Raw genomic sequence first — 17,615 nt, 5'->3', positions numbered from 1 at the left:
TTTATTTATAATTTTAAGTATATTTTTATTATTGAAACATGTCATTTTATTTGAAAAAATGGTAATAGTTGTAGGGAAAATTAACAAGAAATAAAGTTTTACGGTGTAGGGCGGGGCTTCGGGGGGCCTTAAGGGGCGGGGATGGGGTAAGAAATTTTCCCCGTCATGCGGGGCGGGGATGGGGCAAGAAAAATCCATGCGGGGCGGGGGCGAAGATCTCATCCTTCGGCCCCGCCCCGCCCCATTGCCATCCCTATCCAACGCATTTTGGAGGAGTAGTTTCCAAACAAGTTCAAACTTGTCCGACCAAAAAAAAAAAAATCAATCCTAAAAGTGTTATATAGCTTAATCAATAATCATGTACTCAAGTTGGATTAAAAAAAAAATAATTAAAAATTAAATGATATTTATGGTGAAACCACCAATTCAAAGAAATCTCCCGCAAAAGTTGGCATACACCGTGTTTTACTTGAGAAATTGGCATACACCTTGTTTTACTTGAGAAAGAGATTTGCTTGTCGAAAAGAATTGCTATTCTCTTGTACATTTTGTACTAGTGAAAAATTGCACCGTTAATCAACACTTAACACGATGATTAATAGTCATTTTGAATTTAGAGCCATCCATATTCCATGGGATTTGAGGCATGTATGTTAACCAAACAGCCATAGCCACTTACCGTAAATTGTCTTTGCCTAATGGAAAAAATATTACAGCAGTGATTTCCTTGGTCAATGTTGGGATAAATACCACGGTTGTAAGAAGTATTAGTTTGCATTATTTCACAATGCACACCTCCAACATGTTTGACCAGCATTTCCAATACGTAATTTCCTACCTGTTTTCCATTGTTGGGGGTGCTCATATTCTCATGTTTAGAAGAAAAAAATTTCCTATCATATTTTGATCATTCTACAAAGCTTTTTTTTTTTTGGGACTTTCCACAGAACATTTAAACTAGCAACTATGTACTTTAGTTATAAATCCACCATATAAATCAACCTTGGGTTGTATCGATGAAGACAAAATATAGAACATCATGGAATCAACAATGCATGAGATATACCAAGAGCCTTGTGATTTAGTGACATTAACTACTCTTATGAGAACCATGGTTTGAATTTCTCCTCATTGTTATAACTATCAAAAAAATAGCTGATATAATATCTCAAAATAAATAGTAAATAACAAAATTTTTTCCCAAAAAAAATATAAATAAATTATGAAGTGTAGATCAAATATCTTACAAGTGTAGCAAATACATGGTGTGAACCAACACAATCTACACATTTTTTAGTTTCCCTCAAATAGGAATGATTTTTCAGTCGGGAAGAAGTAATCAAACAGACCACTTCCAATTGACGCTAATGAATCCCAGCAGTTGTTTGAGAGACTATCGTTTGGGAAAGTTTGACCACTCTGCAGAAAAATCACTAGAATGAAATCCATACTCAAGTAGACTAGCTCTATAAAACAGGTGCCACCAACAGCATCACAAGCTAAGCTATTCCATCCAATAAGATGACAAATCATCATCACAATCTCATTAGATGAACCATGTCTAAATTTTTAACTAGCACTCCAAAGTAATTTCCGAGTCATTGCTGGTGGGGCTAATCCTGGAATATCCTTGATGTCCTTGTTGTTTGGGTTCACGAGCTGAGACATAAGAATAAATAATTCACAAAAAAAAAATTTAAGCAAATTGAAAGAAATGGGCAATGCAGCGTTATACCGCCAGCTCTTTCACAAGCTAATGGCTCTTGACAGTCACATGAGACTGCAAAGACATGGAATGTTCTTGGTGATTAAGACACCAACTCACTATGCAAGGTTTAAGACATGTTGTTGATATGAATAATATAGAAGCTCCAGAAGGTTATCTCCACACCCCCCCCCCCCAAAGAAAATATATATATATATATATATATATCTTAAAGGCATTGAAATAGATACTTTCTGGACAATACAGTTATGGAAACAACCAAGCGATTCATCCTTGAACTCAAAATTATATGCAACTTAAGTAGTTAAGTTCCAAAAAATCTGTAAGTTCCAACTTTTTTTATTTTCACATAAATATGTCTAAATTTTACTGGTTTTCAACTGAAGCCGATCTCCACCAATTTTATGATCAGTCTGTAGCATTCATCAAACTATATCCAACTGAAATAAGAAAATTCAAATTATTGTTTCCCTCTACAAATGTGGTGGACAAGAAATCAATTCAGAAGGAAAAGGAATTGAACTTCTCCTAAAGATGACAACAAGTTGCAATCTGTGCATTACCAACGAACATGAAACTCTGACAACAATTAGATTAACTCTTCTACACCCACATGCACTGTGTTTGTCTTCTTCTTTTCTTTTTATTTAGTGGAGTTACTATGATTTGTAAATGAAAAGGATATACTGAATTAGATTCTTTTACTTTTTAATTGGGCAAGCAAAAAATGACTTAGATTCACTACACCATTTGGCATTATAAAAGTCTCTTCCTGCAGCTTTTAAGCAAATAAGGGTTAACCAAACAAGGTCAACCTGAGATCAGCTTGCTTATAAAAGCCCCAATTGAAGCATAAAAATAGGTTAGGCAATACTATATATATAGTTAGACACATTTAAAAACAATAGGCATGTGGGTCTCCACAGCCACAAAAATGGTTTTTTTTTTTTGGGGGGGGAAGACCTAGTATTCACAACAATGAAGCCAGATCTATATACTAAAGGGATGTCATGGATTTGATTCCAATTTGTTATCAGATGGCAATAGCAGAATCAAATATTTAGAAAATGAAAGATAATAATATTACCTTAACAATAATGATGGCAATGACTCTAACAACAATAAGGAAGAGTAATGCCATAATACACTTATCAGTTGCAACCTAATGAAATAAACAAGGTAAGTAAAATACGAAACAACTAATAGTCAATATATGACAAGAAAAAGAAGAAGATACTTTTAGAGATTGACCTGCCTACCAAGTTCCTTCACAAGTTGAGAAGCTTTCTTGATCGAGAAATGGATAGAGTCCAGCTCATTAACAACCCGACTCATTTGTTCAGTCTAAACATAAATATAATAGATTTCTTTAGTTCCATGGCAAGGAAAATTTTTGAAAGATTAAACAAAACAAAAGAAAAATTGTAGAAGAGAGAGAGAGGGAAAGTTAAATTTGATATGACTTAATAAACTTCCATGGAATCCATTTTTTTAAAGCAGAAAAATTACACACCTGAGCCTTGAGTGCTGCTGCAGTCTCTGTTCCAACATTGACAGTGTCTTGAACAGTCAACCACAAACATGGAGATACAGAAATTATTTTTCTTTTGCAATGATTCCATAATTTAAAAACAGTAAAACTAATTTTAGATTTTCTTACTCTTTAGAGGCAGGGGGTGGGGATATGAAGTACATGAGTTAGTTTTAGTTAAGATTTTCCATTAATAAGACAGAGGAAACCATGATCACATTTCAAAATAGCTTATGAAACTTATCCATTTCCAACTTGCCAAAATAAATAAACTTATTTCATAACAAAATGATCATCAAAGATAATCCAACCTTTTTTGACCTCTCAATGGCTTGATCAGTCTCATCCATCATCTGGTTTCCACTATCTACTAGCTGTTGATTTGTCATGGCTGCTGACATATAGCCACTGCCTCAACATTAAATATACTTCATAATTGACAAACATTTAACATATAAAGTACTTGACGTAACATAAATTGGTATGAAATATATCAAACACAGGGCATGATTCCAGATTAAACTTAAAGGTATGCATTGGTTACATTAGAAATGGCAATTTACAATTTCTGAACCATCAAAAAGGTATTTGATGTGTAATATTACTGTGACTCTGATTTCACGATACCAATGAGAGTATGAGACTGACATTTTTATATTGTCATTTCTATCTTAACTTGTCATGTGTGTGTGCACAACACTCACTACATTACATCCAATGATATTCTCAAAGATAAAATAAAAGCCTTAACTATAAAATCAATGATATATCATTCAGCAAGATTAAAGCCATCAAATTGGCAAGTACTTAGGGGATTAAAGAGTTACTTGCAGCCATCAATGGTAACTCCATCTGTAATGCATATTACAATGAATCACTAAACTAGCTACCCAAACCAACTTCACTGTGAGGAATGTGAATCAGGCATCTTTTCATTTGATACAGAAACTATTATAATTATTTCTATTAGACAAAATTCCACAGCAAATCCAGAACCAGATAGAAATGTGTTTATCAGGTATCCTTAATCATCCAAGCATTACAACAAAAATGCATCAGCCATAGGGTTTTGTGACTATTTAAACCTATAATTAACTCTTATTTTAGCATGAAAGGCTGCCAATAGTAGTAGACACATAATTGAAAATTAGCACATTAATGAGAAAGATGTACACTTACTTGATGCTAGCAAGACATTATCTTCACCATATCCTTCCGTGCCCCCATCAAAGAGATCAATTCGCTTGTTTTCAAGATTGGACGCATATCTGTATCCACAACAAATTGAAAAAAAATCTTAAGAAAAGAATCGGAAGCATTCAAGCAACTATTCAGTGGTGCAAAAGATTTGAAAACAAAATAAATGATGTCACTAACACATGAGCCAATGAGTTTCAGATGAATGTCATACAAAATATGACTTCTTGACAAGTGTTAGACAAAAGCATCTTGACTCATCCAGATTAAGAAGCAACATCGACCAAAAGACAATCCAATATCTTAACTCTTCCAATAAATACCCAACCAAAGATAACTAGGCCAAGTATTGGTCCCAACTAATTGGGGCCAACTCCATCAATCCTTCATTATCGAGGGTCAGCACATGTATCTTTTTCTCTATCCTACCATATTTAACTATATTTAATCTAATAGCACTCCATTCTATTTATCATTTCCTTCTTCGCTAATTGTACTGATGTTATTCTTTGCCTCTCTCTAACCCATTTTGCTCCTTCAACATGATCAAATCACTTCTTCTTATTGGTGCATTAATTACGTCTTCATTGCACAAGGTCTAGCCATTTTATGCTACTTCCCCTCATCTTTTTCACAATAGGTGCAACCCCCACTTTAAGCAGCAAAAATAATGTTTTTTCAAGAAATGATTGCCAAATTCTATCATCTAATTGTAACTTTGAGGCATTTGCCAACCAATTAACTATGGAGAGGTTGGCAGTGTGTATGGATTCCACTATGAATATAAAACCCAAATTATGTGTCAGGTTTGATAAAGCACAAAATTTAAGAAACTTAATGCATTGAAACATGATATATTAACAGTGAATTTTTTTTTTGATAAGTAAAAGTTTATTGATCTCAAAAAATGGAACACCCTAGTACACAGGGAGTGTACAAAGGATCAAACAATCAAGAACAAAAATTACAAGAATCTAAGAAATCAAGAAAGGAAGGAAAGGATTGGTTCCGCAAAGCAGCCAACCAATCCATTAATGTTCTAAAGAAAAATTGCTTCAAATCTGATATGGATCTCTCCTTATCTTCAAAGCACCGACTATTTCTCTCCCTCCAAAGGCACCACAATAAGCAATGGGGAACCATAAGCCATATATACCCATTTCGATGACGGCCAAAACTGCCTTGCCAACATGCTAGAAGCCCCACTACATATTGCGGCATAACCCAACTCACTCCAAACAACCCGAACACCATAGCCCACATATCCATTGCAACCGGACAATGAAGAAAAAGATGATCAACCGATTCCCCATTACACTTGCACATGTAGCACCAGTCTAATATCCAAACCTTCCTTCTTCGTAAATTGTCAATCGTTAAGCATTTCCCTAAAGCAACAGTCCAAACAAAGAAAGCTACTCGAGAAGGAATCTTCTGCTTCCAAATGCTTTTCCAAGGAAAACAATAGTCATTAGGGCCCACTAAGAGATTGTAATAATCCCTAACTGTGAAGCCCTTCTCTCTAACAGATTTCCAGCACATTTTATCCTCACCAAGCCCTCTAACCGACACACCATATATGGTATCCATGAAACTGGCCAGTGCCTCTAGTTCCCGAGCATGCACACCCCTAAAGAAACTTACATCCCAAAACAGGATTCCGTTATCAAACTTCATAACCTCAGCCACACTAACCTCTTGATCTCGGTAGAATCTAAACAATTCAGGATAGGTGACTGCAAGAGAAGTTTCACCACACCAACGGTCTTGCCAAAATTTCTCCCCAATCTCATATAGAATGTGTCGAGAGAAAGTAGGCCACCCCCGACTAATATTTTTCCACAAGCCAACACCATATGGACCGTTAGTAGGCCTAGTACACCAACTACCCCATTCACAACCATATTTCACAGCTATCACTTGCCTCCAAAGAGCAGCCCTCTCCATCCTAAATCTCCATAGCCACTTCCCAAGTAGAGCTTCATTAAAAAGTCTTACCTTTCTTAGCCCTAAACCACCCGAAGCAATGGGAGTGCAAACAGTAGCCCATTTGACCAAATGGGATTTTGGTTCATCACCAATGCCACCCCATAAAAAATCCCTCTGTAGTTTCTCAATTCTGTTAGCCACAGAAGCAGGAATAGGAAATAAAGATAGAAAATATGTGGGTAAGTTAGATAGAGTGCTTTTAATTAAAGTGACTCTACCTCCCTTGGATAAGTACAAACGTTTCCATCCTGCTAATCTCCGTTCTATCTTCTCCAGAATTGGGTTCCAAATTGATTTATCCTTACATTTAGCTCCCAAAGGAAGGCCTAAATATTTCATTGAAAGGGTACCTTGTTTACAACCAAGGACATTCAACAATAAGTCAAGATTATGCACCATACCAATAGGAACCAGCTCTGACTTGCCTAAATTTATCTTCAGACCAGAAACCGCCTCAAACCAAATGAGAATCATACGGAGAAACAAAACCTGATCCAAATCAGCATCACAAAAAATTAAAGTGTCGTCCGCAAAGAGCAAATGGGACACCTCCAAAGATCTTCCCTCTAAACAACCCACATCAAAACCTGACATGTGACCATCATGGACAGCCTTATCCAACATTCTCCCAAGGGCTTCCATCACCAAGACAAACAGTGAAATTAAAAAATATCTTCGTTGTAAAACAATATAAGAAAAAATGAATGTCACCAATTTGAACTGGCTTCTTTTATGCATTTAATTTTATTTGATAGAGGATAATACCGAAAAGTGATCATTTAATGCTTGGTTTTCTATGATTTGGCACTCAATTTGGGACACACAAAAAATGGTTTGGGACAAAGGGAGCAACAAAAAGCATTAAAAAAACCTAATAGTAAGAAAATAACAACGCTAAAAATAGAGTTTATGACATGTCAGATGTATTGTAGGTGCCTAAAATTATCTTCTGCTGCTTTAAGAATTGAAATAATGGTAAATTCTGACAGATGCTAACTTACTGCTTTTTAAGAGCAACATATGAATTCAACTCTTTGATCTGCATAAAGTATGAAAATCATTCAGTGCACTTGGAAAGAAAGATATAATAAACTGACTCAAAAAAAAAAAAAAAAGGATAAAATCTATAGTATCTAAGGCTAAATAGAAATAAAGTTAACAACTAACCATTGACTGTTTTTTCTCATTCAGCATCTTGTTAGTGTCCGGATCATTTCTACTCTCCAAATCCTTGGCTTTTCTGTCAAACTCTTTGATAAGCCTGAAAAGACAAGTCCAAATTATCTTTTTGACTGGAAACTTAATAACTGACAAAACAGGTTAAAGAAACATGACTACCAGTGAGACAGTTGACCTATGTCTGCAGGATAGTTCACATTATGGATGCTGGTTGTGGGGTTGCTAGTTTCTGCATTCTATCCCCTAGGATATACAAACACACGTCCTTTGCACCAAAAGATGATATGATGAAAACCCAAAGGAAGTGTTGGTGCGTGCTAAATACAGCAAATTCATTGTACAAATTATAACACAATACCATTGAAAAATTGTAATATTTATTCACTTCTCATTCTTTGATTACCAAACAGAAAAAAGTTTTGCAAACTTCAATTCACTTTTTCATTACTTTTCTTTTTCTAACTTCAATTACATGTAAGTGTGCAAATCATAGAGCAAAATCAACATCTAAGGAGCCGAGCTAGGAGACTTTTGTAAATCAATATGAATCATAGTCCCAAATGCCAGTAAGGAAAAAAGAAAACATTATTATATATGTCGGACTGTTGGAGAAAAAGAAAAACAAGAATTACAACAAACCGTTAACAGAGGGACAAGAAATCTCAATATGCATTTGTATAGTAGTAGAAGTTTAACAGAGCATTACATATACTTAGCCCAAAATAACATAAAATTAACAGAAAAAGAAATGCTAGTATATGTCCCAAAAAAAGAAGAAGGAAACAACTAGATTATATAATGGTAGGAAGAAAGATGATAACTCACAGGTAAAAGATGAGGAAAAAAATTCTCTTGACTGGATTCCTCACAATCTATGCCCGTGTCCCATCGTCCCAGACTTCCTCCCAATCATCCGAGTCTTTGATGTGATGTCTTGCTTGTTTAACAAACGGAACCCTACTGTCTCCACCTCCACGCTCCCGGTAGCTTGTAAACTCAACTTCATGGAATCCCTTCTCATCAATAGACCAGCCAGGGGTTTCCAGATCGAAGAAATTCAAATAGTGCAGGCTCAGCGCAAGGTGATGCGATTCAATTTTACCATATTCTGACGCAATACGTTGAAACCATACTTTATTCGATTTGATTTCAATCAGATAATGTGAGTGATTATAATGCTCGCAGGGTACAAAAACAACGCACAAAAGAATTGCCCACAACTCATCAAACCCCGACCGTGGCAATTGCATGTTCACTGAATAATCGCATCTGTGGAAACTTGGAGATGCCAAAACTGAACTATCACGTATGTTGGCCTTTTCAAATCCATTTGGAATTTGTTTTACAGGAAGAACGTAAGGTAATCTCCCCACTAATTTACCACTTGTTAGTCCCTGAAATATACAAAGCGTGATGTTGAAAATTACATTATAAAAAATAATAATAATAAAAAATTAAAACCAACACACAGACAGAGATAGCTAAATAGATAGATATATACTGAAGAAGAGTATTAGGTAATTTCCCAAGTACATGATATTTAGAAAACAGAGAGAGAAATACCTTGACACAGAATTGAATATTGAAGCAATTGACACACGCGACACAGAAATCAAAGTGACGACACCAGAAGGGACAATTTTTTGGGCTTTCTGGGAATCTCTCCAGTGTGGTACAGTTGTTTACATTTATATTACAATCTTGTGACCGAATATCTGGTAACCATCGAAGCCTCTTGCAACCATCCAAGTTGAGCCTTGTAATTCTAGAGAGTTGGGAGATGCTTTCAGGAAGACACAAAAGATTTTCGCAATCACTTAAATTCAAATGCCGAAGGGCAGTCAAACGTCCAACGGAAGATGGCAACAATTCTATTGCTATTCCTCTTAGAGAAAGATTAAACAGGCTTTCAAGATTCCTTAGATTCTCTGGCAAGTTGACAAATTTTGAGCATTCAAAAAGATGAAGATTTTTTAGCATCTTCAAACTACAAATGTTGCTAGGAAGACACAAGATTTTTGCAATCACTTAGATTTAACTCCTGAAGGGCAGTCAAACGTCCAACGGATGATGGGAACACTTCTATTGCTGCTCCTTTTAGAGAAAGAACAAACAGGCCTTCGTTTATCTAACTTCAATTATACGTAGGTGTGCAAATCATTGAGGAAAATCAACATCTGAACAAGGCAAGGTGTCTTTTGTAAATTTCTTCAGCATGAACCACAGACCCAAATGCCGGAGCCGGTAAGGAAAAAAGAAAACATTATTATATACGTCGAACAGTAACAAAGAATTACAAAAAAACCGTTACAGGGGGACAAGAAATCTCAATATGCATTTGAATATTAGTAGAAGTTTAACAGAGCATTACACATATGCTTAGCCAAAAAAAAGAAGAAGAAAGTTGATAACTCACAGGTAAAAGAAGTGAAGAAAAGAATTCCCCATCATCCTCATCATGGGCTTCGCATATTTTGGTTGGGATCTTCAAACCCTAGATTTCATCACCAACTGAAGAAAGCATCTCAATTGGGATCTTCAATGTCTTGCTTTTATACCACACGAAGCCCAATTTTCTCCACCTCCATGCGCCCGGTCTCTATTTCAAGCTCAACTTCATGGAATCGCTTATTATCAATCTCTGTTGGAAGTAAACATTCCTTGGACAGACTATGCAGCCAAAGATGATGCGATTCCACTTTAACATATTCTGACGTATAATATGTACGAGACCATTCCCCTCCATATTCTGCCGTAATTTTAATAAAAAAAGTAGGGTCTCCAAGTCCAAATGCGTAATAAGTCATTAGGCATTCATCCACTTCAAAGAGATAGTCCAGTTGGTAATCATGATTACGCTCCTCGGTGGGTTTAAAAACAATGCACAAAACAATTCCCCACCACTCATCACACCCTGACCCTGACCCAGACCCAGGCAATTGTATCTTCACTTTTTTTATTATAGTGGGTCCCACAGATGAATAACAACGAGAGGCCAGTTGTTCTGCTTGTGCAGTCAAAATGCTGGAAAATTAAAGGCTCTCTAGTCTAGTCTATGAAAATTGATTAAGGCTCCTTCATCCATGTAACCTTGTCTGAGAGGAATAAGAACTTACATGGAAAAAGAAGGAAATAAAAAAGGACGAGATAAATTGAAAGATAAAAGAACAAGTCATTTTCATGCAAAATTAGATAAGAGAATTGAAACAAGATATACGGCTTGTTCATACTGAGGAGAGTCAGATTGGTTTTTAAAGTTGGGTCACTAATGCATGTGACCAGGTCACATCAGCTCGAATGCGTGGCAAGCAATGAAAATGTTAGATGTTTGAATAAAGGACAATAAAGAAACCTTGCTAAACGTGGTGAGGCTTTTGATTAACCTTCACTATATAAACTGGTGAAAAGTCTTTTGAAGTGAAAAGTCTTTTGAAGAAAATTGAACTCTGAGCATAGGATAAACATTATAGTTTAAACCAGTACGTGCATGCCAAACTAGTATGGTATTAACATCATCCAAATTCTTAAGCACTAATCTTATAGGGAATTAACTTCAATAAAAGTTGCTATTGTCTATGGTTCACATGGATGCTCAGTTGTTCTGCTTGTGCAGTCAAAATGCTTGAAAATTAAAGGCTCTCTAGTCTAGTCTATGAAAATTGATTAGGGCTCCTTCATCCATGTAACCTTGTCTGAGAGGAATAAATACTTACATGGAAAAAGAAGGAAATAAAAAAGGATGAGATAAACTGAAAGATAAAAGAACAAATCATTTTCATGCAAAATTCAATCAGTTGTCACATCTACAAAGTAGAGAGAGTACATCAATCATATGGGACTCTTGTTTGTTCTTTGCATGGGAACCGAACCAATTGTCACCAACCACAGTACGAGAGTGTTGGATTTAAACCAAATCTACTCATTATTCAAGTCTTTAAGGGCAAATATGTAATTAAAGCCCTCATTATGAAAAGACGTTAACACCCTTCCTTCGCAAACCAATTTTCTATCTCATCAAACCAATTCGCCAAGCTCACCACTCACATGTTAGCATTTACAATAAGAATCTATATTTCTATCTCCTCACTTGTGTAAAATTTTTGGTATATTTTATAATAAGAATCTTTTTTTTTTTTTTACACAGAAATTTTTTCAAAAATTCCACATTAAATTATTTATTCTACAGTATATTTCAATAAAATATTTATTCGTTATTTATATTTTATTATTTTTTCTAATGGTTAGTGTGCTACATTGATGTATGAGTTAAAAAAAAATATAGGATAACAATTGAATAATATAAATCATATGATAGAAAGATGAGGTATACACTATTACTATAACACTTATACTTTTTATACAATTATGCAAAGATTGATGAAACAAACTTCATCAAACTTGCATATAGGTCAATTTTTGTAAATTTTTTCACTTTTTGTATTTTAGCTTCATTGATGGAATTGCTTTCGCTGGGCACCTAAGCAGTGAAATCAAACTTAGTCTGTATTCACAACCAAAAAAAAACCAATTGTACCACTTAGCAAAAACAAAAATTGCTAATATTCAACATGAGCATTGATTTTTTTTTTTTCCCAACTATGTTAGAAATTTCTTCATAGGAATACAATGGATTGAATAATGAATGTGGCCATGTGTGACTTGCAAGACTTGTCAATCCGTCAAGCACGTCACAAAGGAACGTTGAATGTGGCCATGTAGAAAAAAAAAATTGATGACTATCTGAGACACTTTTCATTACGCTTTTCCAAGTAATTGTATTGGCAGGTTCATGATAGTGACAAGGGTCACTTGCATGTGGAGTGTGGACCTTGGTTACAAAGTCTAGCAATCGTTTAATTCACTCAATATCTATCTTAGACATAAAAATCAAATAAATATGAATAATGTTAGAGACACTTACAAATTGCTAATGTAATGAGTAATTATTGATAAAAGAAAAAAAAAATTAATAGTATGTCTAGATGAATACCAATAAGAGTTCCTCCAAAAAAAAGAGATGAATACCAATAAGAAATTGATCACATTAATATTTTGTAGAAATATTATAAAATAGTTTATAACTGTAACATTACTCAATAAATATATCTCATGCAAAAATTTCGTTCATTTTAATATAAAATTTTATTTCTTTTTTGACCATTTTTCAAAAACATTCACATAATAATATATTTTTTATTTTTTTAAAATTTAAAATTTTTTTAATTATTTCTCTCTCATTTTGTACATCCATCAAACAGCATTCCACAACTAAAAATTAAAACCTTATCAACACCAATATTCTTAAACAATAATGTGGGTTTTGGTCTTTTGGGTGTAGATTACGAATTTATTAATCTTAAAAAAAAATATATATATGGTAGATACTAGGTGTTCGAATCTGCTGACCAAATAAAAATATGTAAATAGATAGGCTATGACAAAAATTAAATGAGATCTGATGAAGGTTTATTTATTTCAAAAAATAATAAATAAAAAAAGATATGTCAATTAAAGGTTTAAATGAAGTTAGATATATAAAAGTGGATTAGCTGAATATCTATATCTATATAATAAGTAATAGCCAAAACATTTGACGTTTTGTTGACCTTATCTCATTGCGCCATGTGGCTACATAAATTTATGCCACACAACTACATTTAAAAACCAAATAATTGTGTCTTTTCGTTTTGCAAAATAAGACACTGAACAATTGTATCTTTTGGAATTTTAAATAACTAACCACAACCAAAAGAAACAAATCATTACACTGTATCATACTATTGTTTTCCCTCGATACATATAAATATAACCGGACAGCAAAAAAACTGCAATTTGCAAGCACTTTTTCTTTTCCAACTGCACACCTGTGTCTTTAAAAAAAATCGTTGACAATCTCAACGCCACTAAGTGATCAACATGTTCATGAAAATCACTGGCGCTACCGAGTCATTACCACTAAGTAAACTGGAAGTGCATTTTCGTGGTCTGCCATTTTTGTCCTTATTTATCACTTCATTTTGATCTACCTTTGTTTTTCTACTATTTCTTTTATATTTTGGCAATTAATTATGTTGTTTTTCAAGGAGTACTCTTGAATCATTGTTGAAGAAAATGGAACAATTACCGTCGGCAGCGATGATGGTACACCACATTATTTATATTTATTAACCTCAAAATTGTCTAACACTAACAGAAGTTGACTTCTCTTTAAAAAATTGTATTGTTTCACTGGATACAAGTACCACAAAATTGTAAAACAAAGACACAAAAAACTTAGAAGAAAAAAAAAATAGAAAGGCCAAAATAATAAAAGCTTAATTTCATGATCTGATGTGTCTCTCTACTTCTCAACTTTACAGGTCCAAACTCCACCAAACCCAACAGTTTCCCATTTTTCAACTTTTACAGCATTTGACAGAAGAAGAGGAAGAAGAAGATGAGAATGAAAGCAATGGATGATCTTATTGTGGGGGAAAAGAAACATAAATAAAATTAAAAATTAAAAACATAGGAGAGAGTTACAGAAGCACTATGAGAGAAAAAGAGATTAAAAAAAAAAAAGGAGACGAGGGAATGTCATAGAAAAGATAAGAATGAAGAGAATTAAGAAAGGGAAAGAAATAAAAAGATAAAGAAAAAGTGGCGTTGTAGAAGAGGAGATGATAGTCACGTGAGGGAGTTGAGTTTTGCTACTTCTAAGTTGTTGAGTTTGGTTCAACTTTTTGAAGTTGAGCTTTTTGAAAAAGTTGAATTTTCAAAAAGTGCATAATAAAAAAGTGTTTTTTCAAAAAACTAAGTGTTTGGTAAAAACTGTTAAAAAATGTTTTTTTGAAAAAGCTGAGTGCTTATAAAAGTGGCAGTTTGAGAGATAAATTACCAAAAAGGACAATGTATATATAAGGAAGTTTATTTCATACTTAAATCAATATTGTGAAATTATTTTTTTCTCACCAATATTAGCTAATAATAATGGAAAATTATTAGGTACTCTCGGAGTACCATAAATTGTACTCCCTCCTCTCACATAAATGGTGGGTCCCACCATAAATTTAATAAGGAGATCCACCATTTATGTGAGAGGAGGGAGTACGCATTTATGGTATTCCGAGAGTACACAATAATTTCCCAATAATAACCTATCACTTTAGATTTATTGTGAAAGTATTGTGATAATTTATACTGATTTTATTGTAAAAGTATTGTGAAAATATTGTGATAAAAATTGATACTGATTTTAATTTGAACGTACTATTAAAATTATTTTTTTCTCTTTCTAAAAAAATTATTTTTTTCTCACTATTATTAGCTAATAATAACCTACCACTTAAAATTTATTGTGAAAATATTGTGATACCATTTCCTCATTCTTCTTCTTTTTTCCCTACACTACCGCATTTCTTTCTTCTTTTTTTTCCTTCTTTTTTCCCCCTCTTTTTTTCTCCTCCACACATGTACCCTTACACTTTTCTTTTTTTACTTCTTTCCATTTTTTATCCCTACCACTTCCTCCAAACTCTAGAACGTTCCAGCTTTCCTTCTTCCTCTCTTCATTTTTTTTTTTCTCTCAGCACTTCGTCTGCAACACCCATGCAATTCTTCACCCTAATCTTCTTGATTCTTTTCTTTTTCTCTAAATTCAACCACTTACAAACGGGATGATTCAGAGCAAAGCAGAGCAGATCGGGAAGATTGGATCAAAGCAAAGCAAACGCAAATGGGTACAAACTCCATTTGAAAGATTTTGCTATATTCTGATTTTTTTTTTTGTTTTGCATTTTGAGGAATTCTAATTTGCAAGGGATTGATTTTTTTTTTTTTTTCCTTAGCTGATTTGGGAATTTATTATAGATTTTTTTGTATTTGGATTTGGAAATTTGTTATTGAGAGGAATATTTTGATGTTTTTTTTTTTTTGTTTTGCATTTTGAGGAATCCTAATTTGCAAGGGATTGACTTTTTTTTTTCCCTTAGCTGATTTGGGAATTTGTTATAGATTTTTTTGTGTTTGGATTTGGAAATTTGTTATTGAGAGGAATGAGGAACTGTGCGTAGACGAAGACATGAGCATCCTTTATTCTTTGGGTTAATTTGGTAATTGCCCAACTCACCCAACGGATATATCAAAACGTGCATAGACTTTTGGCAAAAATGGAATTCTGAGACTCCAAAATGGAATTGTACGTTCTCTTCACAAGTATAAAATGCAACTTTTTGGAAAAAGTTGCGTTTTATACTAACCAAATGCACTTAAAGGGCTGGCTTATTTCAAAATGTGACTTTTGGGCTGAAAAAGTTGAAACAAACGGGCATTTAAGCAGAAAGGCAACTTCTTGGAAGGTACACATAAAATACCATTCCATCCTTACTTTTATTATTTTATACCCAAAAAAAAAATTTACTAAATTTGTTTCATTTATTTATTTCATCTTTCACTTGGGCTTTGGTTTCCAACTACCTCCCAATAGTGTTATTAGAATATTTGTGTTACGTGACTCTATCAGTTAGATCTACACAGTTTCCTTTTAAATTGGTATGGGCTTATAATATACTACAAAGACTAAAGTAATACTTAGACGTGTATACTGTATAGATTTTTGTACATTGCTAATTCAATATTAATCACAAAATATTTTTAAAAAAATGATAATTTAAAATTTTATTTATGCAGTTAGTTTTTTAGGCCTAAATTTATTATGTTCTTGATATCAATTAATTACTTTCTATAAAAAAATTCTAATTAACTATGAATATATATTTAAAATATTAAGTCATTTTCTTATGTCCTTTTATTTATTTTTTTTAGTTATACAGTGTTATTTATTACCTATTTATGATTACATTTTTTTTAAATGATTCCAATGCCTGTTGTGGATAGTTATAGCCATCGACCCATCTCCTCACAAGCATTCCATGCATCTATGCTACGTTGCTAACTATTTTTCTTTTTAAAGTCTTAATAGTAACTATATAAACTCAAATATAATGCTTTTTTTTTCCTTCCAAACTCATTCAGTAATTTAACCCATGCATCACACTGGTTAAATGACTAGTGTGTATATATATATGTGTGTGTGTGTGTGTGTGTGTGTTTCAAATAAAAATTACCTATTCTTTACATGATATCCGGCAAGATCGGCCACATGACTCAAAGTAGCTTTCCATGTTTCCACCTTCTCCTTGAAATGTTTTTCATGTTTAACAAGTGAAAAAGTTCCTATTTGTTTTCGCACATCAGATGGATCCACATTGTAAAAAATAGGGAAAACTGTTATTTCCTTTTTTGTCTCGCAGTCAATGATCTCTACAAGTTCATCTAAGCACCAAGTGGAAAATGCATAATTTTCTGAGAGAATGACTATGGCAAATTTGGATTCTTTGATCGCTCTGAGGAGTTCTGGTTTAATAGTTTTTCCTTTCTCAAGTTTTTGATCGTCCTTAAAAGTGTTAATGCCCTTCTCTACTAATGCATAATATATAAAGTCCGTAGCAGTATTGCGAGTGTCCTCACCACTGAAACTCAGGAAAACATCATACGTCCTTTTGCTGGTAGAAGAAATAGAAGAACTTGGGAAAGATGATGAACTTGAAGCCATTGAATCAAGGAATAGATCTGCATGGAAAAAAAAATCAATTAGAACTGAAGAAAAATTGAAAAGAAAATAAATTATGAAAGAAGAAAAACTATTTGATGCAATGGTTTGAATCTTTCCCTTCATCAGATGAGTCAAACATTACCCCTTTTTTTTGTTCCTTATGAGAAAGAGAAACCACAAATAAAGTCACATTGTTCAGAACTCAGGGGCAAGTGTTGGGTATGTACGGCAAAGATGGTCTAGGTACAGATAATTTTTTTTCCCAAGCCAACAGCAGAGCAAAGTAGACATTGTTCATAAAACCATGGCTATAACAAAGGAACAAGACAGAGAAACTTCTAAAATAAAAAAAAAATAAAAACAAAAAAAGTAGCATTAAAGCTATACTTGAGTAGAGAGTA

At 33.7% G+C, this 17,615-nt stretch overlaps 3 protein-coding genes across 4 annotated transcripts; all 3 read right to left on the bottom strand.

Annotated features, from left to right (window-relative positions):
- Nucleotides 1-1,202: 1,202 nt before the first annotated feature.
- On the bottom strand, nt 1,203-8,455 carry LOC115973336 (novel plant SNARE 11-like; the record flags this gene model as incomplete). The annotated part of the gene is made up of 9 exons (XM_031093591.1): nt 1,203-1,659; nt 2,814-2,888; nt 2,978-3,070; nt 3,240-3,296; nt 3,569-3,648; nt 4,437-4,525; nt 7,445-7,482; nt 7,611-7,704; nt 8,448-8,455. Coding segments are annotated over 9 exons (624 nt in total), but the record flags the coding sequence as incomplete, so codon positions are not given.
- LOC115973340 lies at nt 8,453-10,545 on the bottom strand. Of its 2 annotated transcripts, none has more exons than XM_031093603.1 (3): nt 10,039-10,545; nt 9,186-9,799; nt 8,453-9,016 (listed from the first exon to the last, which is right to left on the bottom strand). In XM_031093603.1, exons 2-3 carry the CDS (start codon nt 9,600-9,602, stop codon nt 8,495-8,497), a joined length of 939 nt encoding a protein of 312 aa, XP_030949463.1. In that variant the 5' UTR covers nt 9,603-9,799; nt 10,039-10,545; the 3' UTR covers nt 8,453-8,494. The 2 variants fall into 2 exon arrangements, with proteins under 2 accessions (XP_030949463.1, XP_030949462.1); XM_031093602.1 differs by having other exon boundaries at nt 9,186-9,830; nt 10,039-10,543.
- On the bottom strand, nt 10,175-17,214 carry LOC115973335 (disease resistance protein RPP2B-like). The gene is made up of 2 exons (XM_031093590.1): nt 16,727-17,214; nt 10,175-10,646 (listed from the first exon to the last, which is right to left on the bottom strand). Exons 1-2 carry the CDS (start codon nt 17,212-17,214, stop codon nt 10,175-10,177), a joined length of 960 nt encoding a protein of 319 aa, XP_030949450.1.
- Between the last annotated feature and the right edge of the window lie 401 nt (nt 17,215-17,615).

Source organism: Quercus lobata, unplaced genomic scaffold (genome assembly GCF_001633185.2).
Source record: "Quercus lobata isolate SW786 unplaced genomic scaffold, ValleyOak3.0 Primary Assembly Scq3eQI_89, whole genome shotgun sequence".
Lineage (NCBI taxonomy): Eukaryota > Viridiplantae > Streptophyta > Magnoliopsida > Fagales > Fagaceae > Quercus > Quercus lobata.
This window is presented reverse-complemented; position numbering and strand designations above follow the sequence as displayed.